Genomic DNA, 18,071 nt, shown 5'->3' with positions numbered 1-18,071 from the left:
ACCCTGTGTAATAAGGGTTTTCTGATTTGCTTATTGTAAATTTATTTTAGCCATAAAATCTATGGGCTTAAAAGGGTTAGAAAAATGAACAATGAGTTTCAGTGATTTAAGTATATAGTAAAGACTCTAAGACCAAAAAAGTTAAGCAAATTGTCCTTGACCACGTGACTAGATGGAAGTGCAAGTAGGCTGTGTTTTATTTAGGTCTTGATGCATCTAAAAATTCATCTTACCGTTCTTCCCAACATATTGTTGCCTTCCTGTTTCAGTTAAATCATACGTTGGGGTATAAGAGAGACTGATGTAAATGCTAGTCTTGATGGTGTTCACAATTAAGTAAGAAGAGATAAATTAGTCTTTTCTGGGACACTTTGGAATTTCACCTGGCTTGAATGACTGTCAAATCTAGCTTGAAAAAATTTTTGGAATGAATGCAGTTGTTAGATGGTACTTCTACAGTTATATGTGTAATTTCTGGAAGTTAATTAGAATCACACATTTTCAATAATAGCTATTTTTGATAATGTAGTACAAAATATTTATGGGGCTGGAGTTTTCCAGCATAGAGTGAGCATTCCTGTTACAGGACTAAAGTTTTTACTTTTGTCAGAATAAAAAAGTAGGAGGCTCTGAATCAGTTAAGCAAATAACTGTCTCCACTGGGTCCCCAAGTGCCCCACCCTCAACCCAGGGATTAAACAATTCTCTTAAATGCTCTCTCTTTCTCTCTGTCTCTCTCACACACACACATGCACACACACACACACGCGCACACACACACACGCACACACACACACACACGCACACTCACACACACACGCACACTCACACACACACGCACACTCACACACACACATGCACACACACACACACACACACACACACACACACACACACACACACACACACACGCACACTCACACACACACGCACACTCACACACACACATGCACACACACACACACGCACACTCACACAGGATGATGAGAAAAACAACTGACTTTCTTTTCAAAAATACAATTAAATACTTTCTTTTAAATGAACAAATTTTCTGTAATCATTTTCAGCTATTAGTTAAATTATGTTTACATTTGAAATTTTCCCAATTATGAAAGACAGCTTTTTAAAAGTGTTTGGTTTGTATAATAAAATGTCTAACGATGATTCAAATTTTACACACGAAGTACTCAAACATTGAATTCTCAGTTTTAAGAAGATCATAACTACTTCATTTTTAAAACATTCATGTACATTTTTAAAAATCAGGTGTCTTTTTTTTTGCTAACCGTTTACAAAAATATGTAGGTTTTGTTTCAGACCTCGTGGGGGCTTCCTCTTATTTTTTTCATATAGTGAATATTTCACTGGTTATATCTTAACTTTAACATAAGCTGAGATTAGAGAATATTAGAAATAATTTCTTCTTTATATCTCCAATTGTTTTCCTATTCTTCATAAGTTACAAACATATTGTCTTAGGTTTATTATTCAAATTTTCTTTTTTATTTCTTAAAAAATCAATATTTTTAAGTGTGTACTCAGTTTGAACACTCTAAAAACATGCATTGCTGCCTTTTCTAATGGAAAAGCTTTCAAAGCTGTTAGAATTTTCTGTACTTGAATCCTCTCATTCTTTCTTTATTTAATCTCCATGAAATCTGTCTTCTAGCCTTTCCAGTCATGGGAACCACTGTCCTCAAAGTTACCATTGCTAGTGGTCTCTTATTGGTACACAAAGCATCTTAAAATTCTTCCTTTCCTTGTTTTATATCCCATTTTGTTTTTCTCATTGTTTTCCTTTTTGTTTTAACAGTTCTTCTTATCTGGTACTCCAGAATCCACACCTAGCCCTACCATTCACAAGTTACGCATTTTTCTTTGGTCTTGATCCTGACCCTAGCCTTACAAGAAAAGAGGCACTTTCTTTTACAGGAAAAAGGATATCGCTTTTCCGTAAACTGTACTTTTAAAAATCTAAATATCATATGTCCCAAATCAGATAAGACAATATACCCTTAACATTTTATTCCTACACTAAATACCATTGAATAGCTGAATGTGATTTTGTTTGTCATTATGGCAAAGCACAACATAAACAGCAAATGTCTTAAATCCCCAAGTTCAAAATTATTAATAAATAAATCAATTAATCAATCTGAAATTTCTACTTAGGAAACAAGACTAACCAGGGATCTCTGATGGAGTTAAGGCAGAGTCAGAAAGAAAAAAAAAAAAAAAAAAAAAAAAAAAAGCTGCCCTCTTACTAAGCTCTCTGAAGTCCTGAGACTTTTAGCCATCCTCAGCGTCATTTTCTATAAACCATGAGTTCCAGGGGTCTTATGGGTATTAAGTTCATAAAACAAACTTGTGCAAATTTTTAAAAAGCTATCATATATCCAGGAGACTATATCAGTTTCTTAAAAGTCACTTCAGCCTCTGTCCAGTTCTGGATTTTAAATTTTAAGCAATTTTAGGGACACATTTACTTAATTATTGATTTCGTGCCTTGGTTAAACAGGATATATTTACCTCAGCACATTTATGTATTTAGTAGTATTTATAGTTTTCTATTGAGCCATTGCATGAAAATTTCAGCATGAAATTGATCTGCTCTTGACTGATGGGTATCTACTACTACTGCTTGCCTTTAAACAACTGAATGTACTTTCTTTTGCTCTTACACTTTCCAGAAAGTACTATGAATATAACAAAGAGCTAGCAGAAGTTATAGAAGTAATGGAATATGGCAGTGCTAGTGCTGGCTTCAGAAAGGCCTATCTGAATGGGTTCCATGAAGAATATATTATAGAGAGAAACAGAAAGAATGAAGCTTGGCTTTCTTTTGGGGTTTGTCCAAAAGCCATTACTTCCTTTTATATATTACTTTTGGAAATGACTTGACTGTTGTAAGTAAGACCAACCAGATTCTTAAGATTGTCTCCTCACTTACTAGTTGTGCCATCTTGGGCCGTTTATGTAACCAGTTTGGACAAATTTCCTCATGTGTCAAATGGAGTTAATGGTACCTAAGTTATTAGATTGTTATGAGGATTAAAGGGGCTAAAAAAAATCTCTGTAGATATGTTTAGGACAAGACCTCATACATATTAGTGCTCAGTAAGTAACAATTATATCTGTGGGTATTATGAAATACTATTTGGGTGCATATAACCAACCCCTGGTTTCCAGAGGGCACTCCATGAAGAACTTATGTCATTTCTGTCTCACCTGTAGAAGGATGGATAGTTGCCCAGTCTGATTCAGAACAGCACCTGCATGCACTCAAAAAAACATCCAGAATCCTGTGGTCCTGAATCTCACTAACTCCTAAGCCAAACTGACTGATTTTCATTCCCAAAGACTATTACTACAACTCTCTCATTCTATCAGACCTGGTATTGTCATGCTTCCAGTCACTGGAAAAAAAGTTAGAAGTCCATTTTTTTTTGTTTGTTTTTTTACTTTTGTCTTTTACCTTTATCTCATGTACACAACCTGTCAGTGAGTCTTGTCATTTTCTACTTAAAATATCTCTCTCAGATTTGAGGTTTTGTCTCCGCATTCGCAGCCCTAGTGCAAGCTCTTAGCACCTCTTGACTAGATTAGAGTCAAAATCTCTTGGATCATCTCCCTAACAGAAGGTACTTTTCCTATAATGCAGGCTGCATACCACCTCCAGAAAGATCTTCTGAAAATACTGGTTTGTTATATGCCTTCTTTAGCAATCTATAATAGTTCTGTGATAATAAATGCAGCCCTCAACATCCCTTGCCTCAACTTGTTTTTTAGTAGAAATCAGAACCAAACCTAAACATAACTGTATATAATATTCCTCTTCTACACACACCCTCTGCCATAGCTGTGTTTTTCTGTTGACAGTCCCTTGAGGAGGTCATGTTTCCCTCATGCCTACTATTTTGTTCATCCCCTTCCCTTGAATGCGCGCAAAAGTTCGTAAATTTAAGAACCAAGTTAGGTTACTTGTCTTCCTTGAAATTTTTCTTGACACTAATATATCTTCACTTGGAATAGTTTCTGTACTTATAGTCCACATCCAAAGGAAAAACTCAAATGCTCTCCATTGGTTTCACACTGCAGGGTAACATTGTTTGCAATGTTAACTATAGTCCGCTCCTGTTGCTTGTTCATATCACACATTTTTTCCTAATCACCTGAAGTTCTTGACAAAGTACTGAGTATAGAGAACTCTTCAGTAAGATCACTTTAATCTCTGATATGCTATTCTTACAGTAGAATATTAAATTTCCAACATATGTCCTATTTAAGTTTTGTTTTATAATATCATCCTGTAATACTGAAATCTCCATCAGATATGCAAGTAAGCTTAAACAAACACTTAAGAATCCATTTTCACACCCATATTTCAGTTCATACTTGTGGCTTCTTGATGTACTTTTTGGCCATCTTGTAGGCATAAAATTAGGCTCTTAGAATGAAATTTTCTGTTCATTTGTAAATCTAGCCACTTCAAAATTAAAAATACGAAAAGCTTAAGAAAGGTCAATGGAAAACTGCCTTCTGATATTTAGGCAACCAGTCACTGTGTTTTATATTTCAATTCTCTGTGACAGGCAAAATATTTGCCTCAGTTATCTTTTCTGTCTTGATTACTAACATCCTTAATATCCCACTGCTTATACCTGTTCATTTCTTCTGAAAGTGTGTTTTCTTGACCTTCTTTGTAGAACATGTTGTGAATCATTGCTGGTCAAGGTAAGCTGTTACTGGTCAGGCAGAACTCACCAGGTTGGGAAGTCGAGACATTTTATTTAGGCTTGAAAAAAGAACACCTATTTCATAGAAATGATTTACTAACTTTTGCTATGATCTAGAGATAGTATTATTTATTAAGATACTAAATTCCTAGCAGTAATGTTTAAAAGTTTCCAATGCCATGGAAACATTTCTGCTTCAGCAAATGCCAGTCTTAGGAAGTACCCCAAAACTGCAAAATATTAGGGGCCCGTGTAAAAGGTTAACCAATAAATATGTGCCTCCAAATCAGGCCTTCAAATTTTTCTTTAGAAGAATAGTTTATTTCTCTTCTTATTTTCCTCTAAATTCCTATGAACACTTATTTTCTATTTTTCCTCCTTTTGACTTCTTAGATTTCATTTTCTTCTCTGACCAGCACAGCCACTCTTTCCTCAACTCCAGCCATAACTATATGCTGGCACACATGCACACAGACATCCGCACACTTTCTTTTTCTTTTTATCTTGAGACAGCTTTTTCTAATAAACATAGATCTGGCTCTAAATTAGGTGCTACTGGAAGTTGTCATAAACTCTGAAATTATTTCCAAGTGTTTAATTCACTTCCAGGAAAAGCTGGTTTCTATTATATGACTTTGCTACATATGGCACTGAATCTCTTAACATGAATGGGAATTTCTGGCTGTATATTTTAAAATGAGCTAAGGATTTCTATGCCTTAGCTTGAAAAAAATACAAAGATAACTGAACAAAAATGTTTTTTTTTTAATTTTAATTAGTAAACAATCCCTTTTCTCTGGTGAGCTATTGGTTATTTTACTCAAGAGACAGCATCTTCAATCATTAGTTTATTTCTATTCTTGATGAGAATCTCTGTGTTTAGGATTTTGCCGATTTGGGATACAGGTTATCTTTAAAACAATTGTCAGTCTTCAGCATCTTATTTACACTGAGAAGGACTCAGCTGTGTCTTTTACTTATATTCTTGTCCATGAAATATGGTAACAAGTTTAAGCAACTTTTTATTGTTGATGATATTTACTTATTATTTTTTTTAATTTTTAATTTTTGTAGTTACTTAGTAGGTATATACATTTATGAGGCACAAGAGATGTTTTGATACAAGAATTCAATGTGAAATAAGCACATCATGGAGAACGGGGTATCCATCCTTTCAAGCATTTATCCTTTGAGTTACAAACAATCCAATTATCCTCTTTAAGTTGTTTTAAAATGTGCAATTAAATTATTACTGACTGTAGTCACCCTGTTATGCTATCAAATAGTAGGTTTTATTCATTCTTTCAAACTATAAAAAGCTTTTTATTGAAGGAAAATGTACATACAGAAAAGCATTTATATCCAAAGGGCAGAGCTCGATGAATTTTCCCCAAATGAATATTCTATAAGCAGTACCTGATCAGGAAACAAAATATTATCAGTATCTTAAAGTAAAAAAAAATTGTAGCTTTTGAATTCTATTGTATAATTTTGTTGATTTTTGCTTTTTAAAATAGACTTTATGATTTAGAGCAATTTTAAGTTCACAGCAAAAATGATGTTTGCTTTTACACTTTATAGATAGTCCTGAAAACGATATGCATTTTTCACACTGGCTTTCACATTGTTTATTTTTTCCTCAAGTATACCTCCAAGAAATATGATGCATAAACTAAACCTGTCATACTAATTTGACTCACAACCTGTAAAATGATCCCTACTCCTACCGTGATGTCCTCAGTTTTAACACTCTTAGCTACAAACAACGTCATAATGTTGATGGTTATGCAAATATATTTATTAGCTGCCAGATTCTAGTCTTAATACAAGCATAAGGTATTCCTGCATATTAGCAAGTATGGTCTTCTTGGTTAGGAGAATTTTCTTGCATTGTGTGACTCTGTTTAACAGATGATAATATGGTTACTAAACTTATAGATCCTACTATGTCTGGGGGAGTGCCTTATGACTGCCTAGACAAAACTCAGGGATCTGGACTACAGTGGCAATCAAACCAGGAAATCCCATCCTAGCTTTATTTGACTCTGCAAAGGCCAGAATTTCATGGGATCGATTGTCAGTACCTATGCTCGGAAACTCCCAAACCCCGATATACAGAGTTGTCCCTTCACACACACTCTGGTAAGCTCATCTATTGCATGAATCTATCTGAGTCTTCGATTCTTTCCTTCCATCTGGGAAACTACTCTAAATGCCCCCAAATTATCATTAAATTAATTTTATTTTTGCCATCCTTTCTTACATCAGTAACCCTCAAATAACAATACAGAGAGCTTAGTCGTCCCTTACCATATCAGTTGCAAATTGTTGGAAACACATGGATGGAGGCGTGGAGGAGGCTGAGGCCTCTGACTATGCATCTGTAGTCAGTGTTGGCATGAGACTCAGTATGTCCTGCCCCTGTGGCCTTCAGAGTCACATGTTTAGCTTTACAATGTAATCAAGAGTAATATTTCAACACTTTCTTGCTGTAAACACAAATAGATTTTTAACTTGGATCTGTTTTTTGTAGAGAGTTCTTAGAGTCTGTTTTCTCAGTTTTAAGAAAGTTGCCCAAGATTAAAGAGTAAAAGCTCTTTCTCTGTGACATCCATAGTGCAGCAGAGTCTTAAGATCCATAGTCTTTGTTTGGTTTTAGTGCAGTTTTCATAGTACTGGGTTTATTAGTTTTTTAGGGCTGCCGTAACAAAATGCCATGAAATAGGTGCCTAAAACAACAATAATGTATTCACTCATAGCTCTGGAGGCTAGAATTCCAAATGTCAGCAGGTTATCCTCCCTCTGAAGGCTTTCTGGAAGAATCTTTTTCTGCTTCTTCCTAGCTTCTGGTGGTTTCCAGCAATCCTTGGAATTCTTTGTCTTACAGTGCATCACTGAGATCTTGACCTGTGTTATCAGATGGCCTTCTCCTCTCTGTGCCATTGTCTCTCTTTCCAGATTCTCCTCTTCTTATAAGGACACCAGTCATTGGATTAGGGTCCAGCTAAACTAACGTATTAATTTAAATACATCTAGAAAGACTCTATTTCCAATTAAGCTCACATTCAAAGGTCCCAAAAGTTAGGACTTCAACATATCTTTTGGGGGGAATTGATCCATCCCAATACTTGATAATCTATTAACTCTAAATCCAAACATCCATGGCCTTGGCATACTCTAAGAAAGTTAATTACTAAGTCCAATATATTAATAATACATTTTAAATCAGTCACTAATTTTATTTTGAGGAAACTATGCATTTTAATTTGCTCTGAGTATCTGTTTGTTTAGTTCTATTGTGCATTTAACTGCTTCTCTATCTTCAATACTTCTTGACTCTTGACAAAGACCAGTAGTGCCTAATATGATTAAATCACTTTTTTATAGAGAAGTTTATATGCCCCTGAGAAGTAGAGCTGCTAATTATGGATGAACGTGTTAAGATACTTTTATTTCATGTAATGTAACCTAGTGTGCATTAATTATAGTGCAAGTCACCTTCACTCCAATTCAGGGAGCTAGCATGACAACAGTTTTAGATTCTAGGATGGCAGAAATACCTCTTTGATACTGTTCTATTACTAAAAATAAATCAACACTCATTAGACTCCTATGCTTAGTTGATAATTAACTGCTCACAAAGGTATGTATGTTGTGGAAATTAATGCAGCCAAGGCTTAAATGGGGTAGCTTTTGATTCAAAATGAAAAAATAATATGGCTCTTTTTTGTTTTAAACATGACATGTTATCTTATTGAAATGTATTTTTTTTCTAAAATATGAATAGTTCATATCAAATTGATGCATAGTACAGAAGGGAGAAATCTCTAGATGCCTTCAAGCAAGTATTATTTTACCAAATCTGTGTAATTCTTTAAAAAACTAACACTTCAGTTTTAAAACATCACTATTTAAAACACCATGTTATAACACCTTCATGTAAACTTATGACCAGGTTAATAAAAATATTAGTTTTGGATCATACATATCAAAAAATAAATAGGACATTGTATGATTATATACTAACTTAATGTTGAGCTGATAAATACAATATACAAATTTTTATAATCATAATCATCTTCTTTTATTTATATCCTGCTCCTACTGAGATGAATCTCTGGTTACATTTACATATTGAATTACAAAGTTAAAACTAATGATGGGATCAATTATGCCCCATACTGAGCTGTGCACTTTGGAATGACTTTGAGAAAACAGGAGGGTCAAAAAAAAAAAAAAAAGCATACACAGGCACAGTGGTTTCAAGATTATGCTAACAAATAAGCAAAGGAAGAACTGTAATGGACAATAATTTGTGTTTGTCAAAGAAATTAGGCTTCTTTAGTGCAAAACCTAAAGTACATTTTTAATATAAACATTTCTGAGAATTACAAAATGTATAGAATGGGTCACAGAAGCTGCTGAATGGTTTATTTAGGGTACATATATAAGGACAAATGTATTACGAATTATTGTATGACTGTTTATTTGTTCTTATAATTTCTTTATTGTACTTTTAATGTGTTTGCTGTGTCTCGATTGAAATATAGTTTCCCCCATGTTAGACGTTGTCATGTAGAATTTGACACTATCCCCCTTTCTCTTTTTCTAGCTGCATAATAAATGTGCTTCTCATCTAAAACCTGAATGTGACTGTGGACCTTTGAAGGACCATATTTTACCACCCACAACAATCTGTCCAGTGGTACTGGTGAGTTTTTCCTTATCATTCTGCTATAACTCAGGGTTGCTGTGACTAATCAGTATCGTATACCATTAAAAGCTTCTAGAGATAATTTTTCATCAATCAAGGTAGAAGTATATAGATCTAAAATACATCATTCCTCTGGAACAGAACACCTTTGCCCACTATATTTCCTTTTTCCTTCATGTCACAATACGCTTTTTAGAACGGTATGCTTGAACTGAAGCTTACTCAGGTTTTATCACTTAGTCATGCTGTACTTACCAGGAATTGTAAAGGCAGAACACTTCAACATTTTATATATTTTATAGATCTAGCTTCCCAGAATAATGAAATTATTCTTATGGGCAATTTTGCTGGAGATGCACATTGTGTGTCTGCAACGTTGAGGGCTCTCATCTAGGTTAGAGGCTACCTAAAGTGATGATACAACCATGAAGAAAGTTATGCACTGCTATTGCTGTGTTCTAAAAAATTTGTATTGAACAATAAATTTAACTACCTGCAAAATAATTACTTAATTCAATAAATATAGAAGTGAAAATGCATGAGTAAAGTAACTCTGAAAAAAACGAACCTTGGTAGGAAGAGAAGCAGATACTCAAACAATATTCATATTCAAAATCCAAATTGCCTCAAAAGTTAAACAGTTATTTCAAAAAACAAACTATTTTATATCCATGATGCACTTCTCATTTTGAAAAAAACAACATGGAAATTAAATGGCTGGAACTTCCATTTGATATAATAAAATTATAACAACTAAGAAATGTTAGAAAAATACTTTTCTAAAGGTCAACCTAGAAATTAATCATATTACTCATTTTGTACCACTTGTGATTCATTTTGTAATTATATCTGTAAAATACTGGTTGTATTTTAAATGCCTTTATTTAAAAAAATTATTAAAAACTCTTCATTTTCTCAAACTACAAAAATAGAGGAAAAGAAAATACCTCAGTATTGCTGAGTATAGCAATAACTAATTCTAAATTTCCTTTCTTCATGTAAGGTTTGTTAGACATCCTATGGTAAATAAGATTAATTAAATATAATGAGAGCCATATATAAATACTTTACATTTTAGGTTAATTTAGTGTTGTTTTTATTCATTTAAGTATTGTCTTGAAGACTTCTAGAATTTTTGTATTATTTATATTCTTCTTTTAAAATACAGCAATTTTATTGGTTTAGATGCATTTTTTATCTCAGATGTTAACTCTAAGATGAGATCTGCGATTCCTTCCTACTATCCATCTGCCTGTGCAAAAAGACCCCCCTCAGTTCATTGAGTCTGGGGACTGCCTCCTTGACCCGCTTATGTCAATCCCTAGTTATATAAATTCAAACATAAGGTGTATTCTTTTTGTTATGCTATCACTTCTTTGTTTGAGAGAATCAAATGTAAAGAGCATGTGTATGTGAATTTTCTTGTCTTTGAACAATCTTGCAAAACCTTTCATTGCTACTTTTAGACATTTTTTATTCTGAAGATTGATCTCCAATGATTAAATATCCCCACAGTTTTAATACTGATTTGTATCTCACCGTTTGCTGTTTACCATTTTTGTGGTACTATCTACTCTGAAGTGTGTGATGACTATTGAGCATTCATCCTTCCAAAATGTCTACCTTTCATTGACTTCCATTATACCTCACTCCTGGTCCTTTCTCTGTTTCTCTGGATACTTGCTTCCAGTATCTTTCCTGGGTTCACAATGTCGACATGCCCATGTTGGTGCATCCCTGGATTCTACCGTCCTATGTCATGGCGTTCCTCTCTCAGTATTCTTCTCGATGAGATCTTGTTTATTCAGTTGATTGTATTACCATGTTAATTTATATTCAGCTCATCCTCCTAAATTCCAAACCTAGAACTGCCACTTGCAGGACCCATATTATTTTAAGTGTAACATTCCCAATATATTATTATTACTGAAATAATTATACCTCTTTTGATTGAACATGTATACTATCCCAGGGACTATGCTAAAATATTATTTTATTTTTCAGTAAATATTCATTGCATGCCTAGTATGTGCCAAACAGTATTATAGGTAGGAAAGAAAACATTAAAAGCAAAGGTAAATCTTTGCTTTTATGGAGGTTACATTCTAGCAGGGGTAATGTAGACAATAAACAATAAAAATAAATAAATTATTTAGTACCTGGTTGTACTAAAATATATAAATAGAGTAGAATGTTGATTCCTGAAGATATGAAGAGGGGAGGACTGGGGAGATGTTGGTCAAAGAGTACAAAATTGCAGTTATGTAAGATGAATAAGTGTAGAAATCCAACGTACAGCATGATGACTATAGCTAATATTGTATAACATGGCTGGGCACGGTGGCTCACCCATGTAATCCCTGCATTTTGGGAGGTCGAGGTGGGTGGATCACTTGAGGTCAGGAGTTCAAGGCCAGCCTGGCCAACATGGTGAAACCCCATCTCTACTAAAAATACAAAAAAATCAGCCATGCGTGGTGGCAGGTGCCTGTAATCCCAGCTACTGAGGAGGCTGAGGTAGGCGAATCTCTTGAACCCAGGAGGTGGAGGTTGCAGTGAGCCAATATTGCACCACTGCACTCCAGCCTGAGTGACAGAGTGAGACTCTGTCTCAAAAAAAAGTATATATATCTATATCTATATATGTGTATGTGTGTGTGTGTATACACACACACACACACACACAAAGGTAACTATATGAGGAGATGGATATGTTTATTTGCTTGACTATAATAATCACTTCACTATGAATATTTACACTATTGAAAACAAAATAACAACAAATTTATTTATAGATCAAATTGGCATTTATTCATGAATTAGGACAGCCTCCATTCTACAGAGTAGAATGAGAGCTCCCACTAGACCTAGAACAGTGGATTTTGTAAGGTGGGAACAAGAAACACAACAATACAAAACAAAAGCTGATTGTTTAACATCATGTTATTTCAGGTTACTCTTTAGGTAAAGAGTTAAAGCAGAGGTTACATCCTTATTATACCAAGTCAGGTAGACTTGAATTTCACATTTTCAGAAACAACTGATGTGTTTGGGGATCAGTTTGCTTCCTTAAAATTTCAGCTTGATTATGTGACACTTCAGTACAAGTTGTTTGTACTAAAGTTTGGTTTACATTTTGGTTTGGTCTGGTCTGTTGGGACCTCCTGTAGGAGCTCAGTCCAAAACAATGGCCTTTGATAATTTTTATTTAACAATATCAAAACATTAATTGTACAGTAATCATATGCCTTAAATACATACAATAAATAAGTACTGGTTTTGTTTAAATTGTTAAGGGAAAAATCAAAGCAGAGAAAGAAGAAATGTTGGTTTGCAGTGATAAAAGAGGCAGTCAAGATATTCACTGACGAAATAGTTGAGTAGAGTTGAGTGATTTGAGGGAGTCACCCCTGTAGCTATCTGGGGACATAACTTCACTGACAGATTCTGAGGCAGTAGACACTTGACGGATCTCAAAGGCATTGGGGGGTTTAGTGACTAGCCCTGAGTGTATAGGAGGAAAAATAGGAGTTCAAAGTTATCATAAGATTTTTATATTGAGTGGGACAATTTAGGCCATTGTAAAATCTTTAGCCTTTACTCTGAATAAAATAGGAAGCCATTAGAGGACTCTGACCAGAACCAGAACTTATCTGACTTATATTTTAAAAGGAACAGTCTGTGCTGTGTTGAGGGGGCAACAATGGCAAAAAGATATAACACTTCTGTTTTCTCAAAGAAATAGAAAGCTGGGTGAGTAGCTACAGTGAGGATGGTGCAAGATGTATAAGAAGCCTGTGGGAACAAAATGGATCAAAGAAACAGTGTGATTTTCAAGGAGAAAAGAGCAGCTACCTCTGGTTAGTAATCATCCATTTAGTATACAATTCCAGTCAGCTTGGATGAGTATATGTCTCTACTCATATTCATTCATATTTATCTAGTTACATTCCAGCTTTATGAATGGAATAGGCATAGCCCAGTCTTCATGTGACTGTGTTTTTTGGCAAATGTGATATACAGAGAGGGCAGCCAGAGAGTTGAGAATATATGCAAAGGAGTAATTGTAAGGCTTAACCATGGAATTTAAGCTGGAAATAAGGGAAGTAAGGACATTAAATATGAGGTACAGTAATAGATTTTAGGAATAGTACATTGTAAATTACAGTGAAGTCAAAGGTTGTTGGAATCAAGGATAATGGTGTCAGGTTGAGAGTGAGTGAGGTAGGAATTGAGATTATGAAGGAGTATATTTATAAGTAACACAATATATGAATTCATTTTGTTTTCACAGTGACAACATAAGATAAACATTATAATTGTTTCCATTTTACATATGAGGAAACTGAGAAACAAAGAGGTTAAGTAAATTTCCCAGTGTCCCATGAGTAGTACTTGGCAATTTAGAAGTGGAGCCCGAGTGTTTATCACTCCAGAGCTGTGCTCCGAGATTTTCATCGCCACCCTTTCTCCAAATCCCAATAGAGAGATTTTATCTGTCATATCTCAGCTACTGGATCCTTCACACCCCACCTTTCCCAAACTAGAAACCTAAGCAGAATTTTTGATTTCTTTTCTGGAATATCAGATTACTCAATTCTATTTTAATGTTCTTAATCCTGCCCCTTTACTTCAGCCCAACTGTGACTGTCTCATATACCAGCCTTACAAATTTTCTTTTAGGATTGTCCCAGTAGCTTCCTTATGAACTACCTCCTTTCTGTACACCCCAACCTGCTTCCTGGGTCAACTTTCAAAGAATGCAAATATCATAAGTCTCTCTCAGTCATAAAATATTTTTGGTGATTCCCTATTTGAATCCCAAATGCTCTAAAATGGTAAACAAGGCTCTTTAACTGGATTAACCTACTCATTCTCTCCTACAGTACTTTATCCACTGGAAATCAAGGATAATTGAACTGCTCGTAATTCTTTAAGTACACCTGTTCTCTCAAGCCTTTGGGGTCTCGTATGTGTTAATAAATCAATCTAAATCACTTCGCTTTAAAATTTTGCCCACCTCGCTAAGTAAGAATTAAAAGGTTACTTTCTTGTCATGGAATAAAAATATTGACAATTGTACACATTAACTATTTAAATGATCATACTTCAAACAAAGTAATGAAACTGTTCTGCCCACAAAATTGCTTAATCTGCTCCAGCTGATAGGCTCTGAGCCTTTTCAGTCTGTGAATCTTCAGTAACTTTCCAGGAATAATTTCACACTTCATGACCTGTAGCCCTTCATTTAAAGCAAATCATTAGTCCTGACATATATCATGTTGTTTTGTTTTTTATTTTTTAATACCAGTTTCTTCTTTGAGAAATTGTATGCCACAGTTTCTTGTGCTAATCTTCTGTAAGAGGAGCAAGTGAGGTTCAGACTCAGTTAATACAAAGTGGATATTGATATTATCTCTATCATATTATAGAAAATATTAAAGAACTTAAGATGCCTATTTTATTTTTTTCCTTAGTCTTTGACTCTGTAGTTAGGAACTGGTTATCGAATGACCTCTATAAATACAGCGTGGGTCCTTAATTTCTGGTTGAAGCTCACATAGCCTTGTAACTTAATGACATATCACAAGGTCAAGATCCATAGCCAATGTCTTCTTATATTTTTGAACACCTTCTCCAGCGTCATTAAAAAAAAATTTGTACCATCCTTCTCAGCCTTTCCATCCCTCCCCAATAGTTGTTTTAAGCTGTAGGTTAATGATTCAGTAGATATATGCTCACCATTTCCAGAGGTTAGCAAGGTAAGCATCTCCTCTGCACTGATGAAATGCTTTTTATAAGCATGCACTACAAATGGCTTCCACAAATAATTGACCTTGATAATGTCTATTGCCATAAAAATTGGTTAAAATCAAGTAGTCTGAAATTAAAATCATTATCAGATGATTTTTTTCATTCAAATAAAAATTAAACAATGATTCCCTACATCATATATAATTAGTTTTCTGAGGTTGTAATTGGCATCCCGTATCTTTTGAAAGTACTATCAAAAACCTGTATTACTTAAAATTTATTTAATGTGGGATTTAGTCAAGATTTTTCCATAACTGTGTTTAGGTACTTAGAATGCTTTAAAAAAAAATGTTCTGGTAACAATTATAGCTATAGTTCATTTACTGCCATATTGAAGACAGATCAGAAACTGTTTACAAAGATAGATTTCCTTAAATCCTCCCCTTATTGTACTTCCAAACAAATGTAGGATGAATCCCAACTCATCGAGACTCATAAGCTGCTTAATTTCTATAAAAGGCCATTAACCCTTCCCAGTTGATTGTCAAAACAGATGTTCTGCCTTTAATAGAATATATTTAAAAACTGCATTCTTGGTTCTTGCTACAGATAACACACTGAAATCTTAGCTGTCCAATCCAAAACAAAATGACATTGCAAATAAATTTTAATAATCTCACATGGAATATGGCCTAATGAGGCCATATGCAAGCCACTCACTCTTCTATGTTCTAATTTACCCCTAACTCAAGACAGATGTAGTCTATGTTGTTTTAGCCCTTTGCAGTTTTGCTAAAATTAAATTGGGCTTCAACAATTATGTCATCAGCCTGCAATGAAAGGGATTTTTTAAAATTAATCATATAAAACTCCCTATTTTATCAAAAAAAAGGTATGTTGGAAAATCCTTCATTACCTGACAAAAGTTCTTCTCAATTCTGTTTATCATGGTGTTATCTCTTAGACTTCATCTGTCATTACCATCATGTTTCATTTTTTTTGTAGTTAAGAAGCTTACAGTTAAATTTATACTAACATTGAACTATGATGTTGGAATATACGTTATTTATTTGTATGTTTTATTATATAACTTTATTACTATTCTATTCATAAGTTTCTCTTCTGTTTCTCTATAATGGCTTAAGTTCATACTTTTAAAATTATTTTTGATAGTACATAAATTTGTGAAGTCACAGAAATAGATGAACTAGGCCTATAGAATCCCTTTGATTTTAGAGTAATCTCATAGAGTAAGCTACAAATCTGTTCAATTTCTCTAGAATTATATTTTAGTTTTATATTCATTCTAAGTTTTATATCTTTTTTATAAGGTAAAGTGGCTCTATAAGAGTGCACGTTTATGTAATTATTTTTCAGTTTTGGAGGGGCTTTTGTTCAATTAATTCTGCCACTATCAAACTATCACAAGAACAGAAAACCAAACACCGCATGTTCTCACTCATAGGTGGGAACTGAACAATGAGATCACTTGGACTCAGGAAGGGGAACATCACACACCGGGGCCTATCATGGGGAGGGGGTAGGGGGGAGGGATTGCGTTGGGAGTTATACCTGATGTAAATGATGAGTTGATGGGTGCAGCACAGCAACATGGCACAAGTATACATATGTAACAAACCTGCACGTTATGCACATGTACCCTACAACTTAAAGTATAATAATAATAAATAAATTAAAAAAAAAGAAGACTTGAGATATCTCATGACAAAATCACATTTTAAACTTTGAAGAGTAAACTCGAGCAGATTATCACAAAAATCATTTCTGTTGTATTTACCTCCATGATTTAGTTTTGTTTTCTGTGTGTACGCATTTTGTGTTATAATTTAAAAACAATGTTCTTATTTTAATTTAACTTTTAGGTTCAGGGGCACATGTACAGATTTATTATATAGGTAAACTTGTGTCATGGGGGTTTGTTGTACAGATTATTTCATCGCCCAGGTACTAAGCCTACTACGCATTAGTTATTTTTCCTCATCCTCTTCCCCCCACCCTCCGCCCTCCGTCGTTGTTGCCCTTTATCTGTCCATGTGTTCTCATCATCCAGCTCTCACTTATAAGTGAGAATATGTGGTATTTGGTTTTCTGTTCCTACATTAGTTTCCTAAGGAAAATGGCCTCTAGCTCCATCCATATTCTTGCCAATAACACAATCTATCTTGAAGAGCAAGGTTCTTAATTCTCTAACAAAGAGGTTAATTACTTAGCCATTTTTTCCATATCAATATCAATATTTTAGTGTCGATAAATTGGAATCATGAATGACATAGTTTTAATATGCTGATTATTTAAAGTTGAAGTTGTATAATATATAAGTAACCATTGTTTTATACAAATTGTGATTTTTATTTCTTAAAGGTACCTTAAAGATCATTGCATTATTTTATATACAACATCTGCAGTGCCAGCTTCCTACTGTTTATACTTCCTCTGTTTCCTCTTTCCTTCCTTCTTTGTTTTCTTCCTTTTTCTTCCCATTAATTTTTACTAAAGTCACTGGAGCTAAACATCCACATAAGAGCAGTTCTCTTCTCTCCTGCAATTCAGAGTAAACTAGATGAAGCATCCAAAGAGATTAAATATTATGGTGTGATAAATATTCACTTATAGGAGCTCTAGAGGTGGGACTCTTAATCCATCCTAAGGGTAAACAGTAAATGTCTGAGCATAAATAAGTATTTTGAAGCAAATTGTAATGTGACATTTACATAAATAGTCTCAGTGACAAGATAGTACATAGTGTGATCATGAAACTCCAAAATATTTTTTAAAGGTTATGTGTAAGGGTGAGGCTGGAGAGGGAGGTCCAAGATAATGGCTTCCTGGCCTGTCTTGTCAAGGAG

General features: G+C 34.2%; 1 protein-coding gene across 16 annotated transcripts in view; it reads left to right on the top strand.

Moving 5' to 3' along the window:
• The window catches only part of DGKB (diacylglycerol kinase beta), a 778,174-nt gene that overhangs the window by 232,399 nt on the left and 527,704 nt on the right, over positions 1-18,071 (top strand). For all 16 annotated transcript variants that reach the window (XM_050783046.1, XM_050783047.1, XM_050783043.1 and 13 more), the window contains one exon: positions 9,349-9,447. In XM_050783046.1, the coding sequence (XP_050639003.1) occupies positions 9,349-9,447 (99 nt within the window). The remainder of the gene's footprint in view (positions 1-9,348; positions 9,448-18,071) is intronic.

Source organism: Macaca thibetana, chromosome 3, assembly GCF_024542745.1.
Source record: "Macaca thibetana thibetana isolate TM-01 chromosome 3, ASM2454274v1, whole genome shotgun sequence".
NCBI lineage: Eukaryota > Metazoa > Chordata > Mammalia > Primates > Cercopithecidae > Macaca > Macaca thibetana.
Note: the sequence above shows the minus strand (reverse complement) of the source record. Positions and strands in the feature narration are given on the sequence as shown.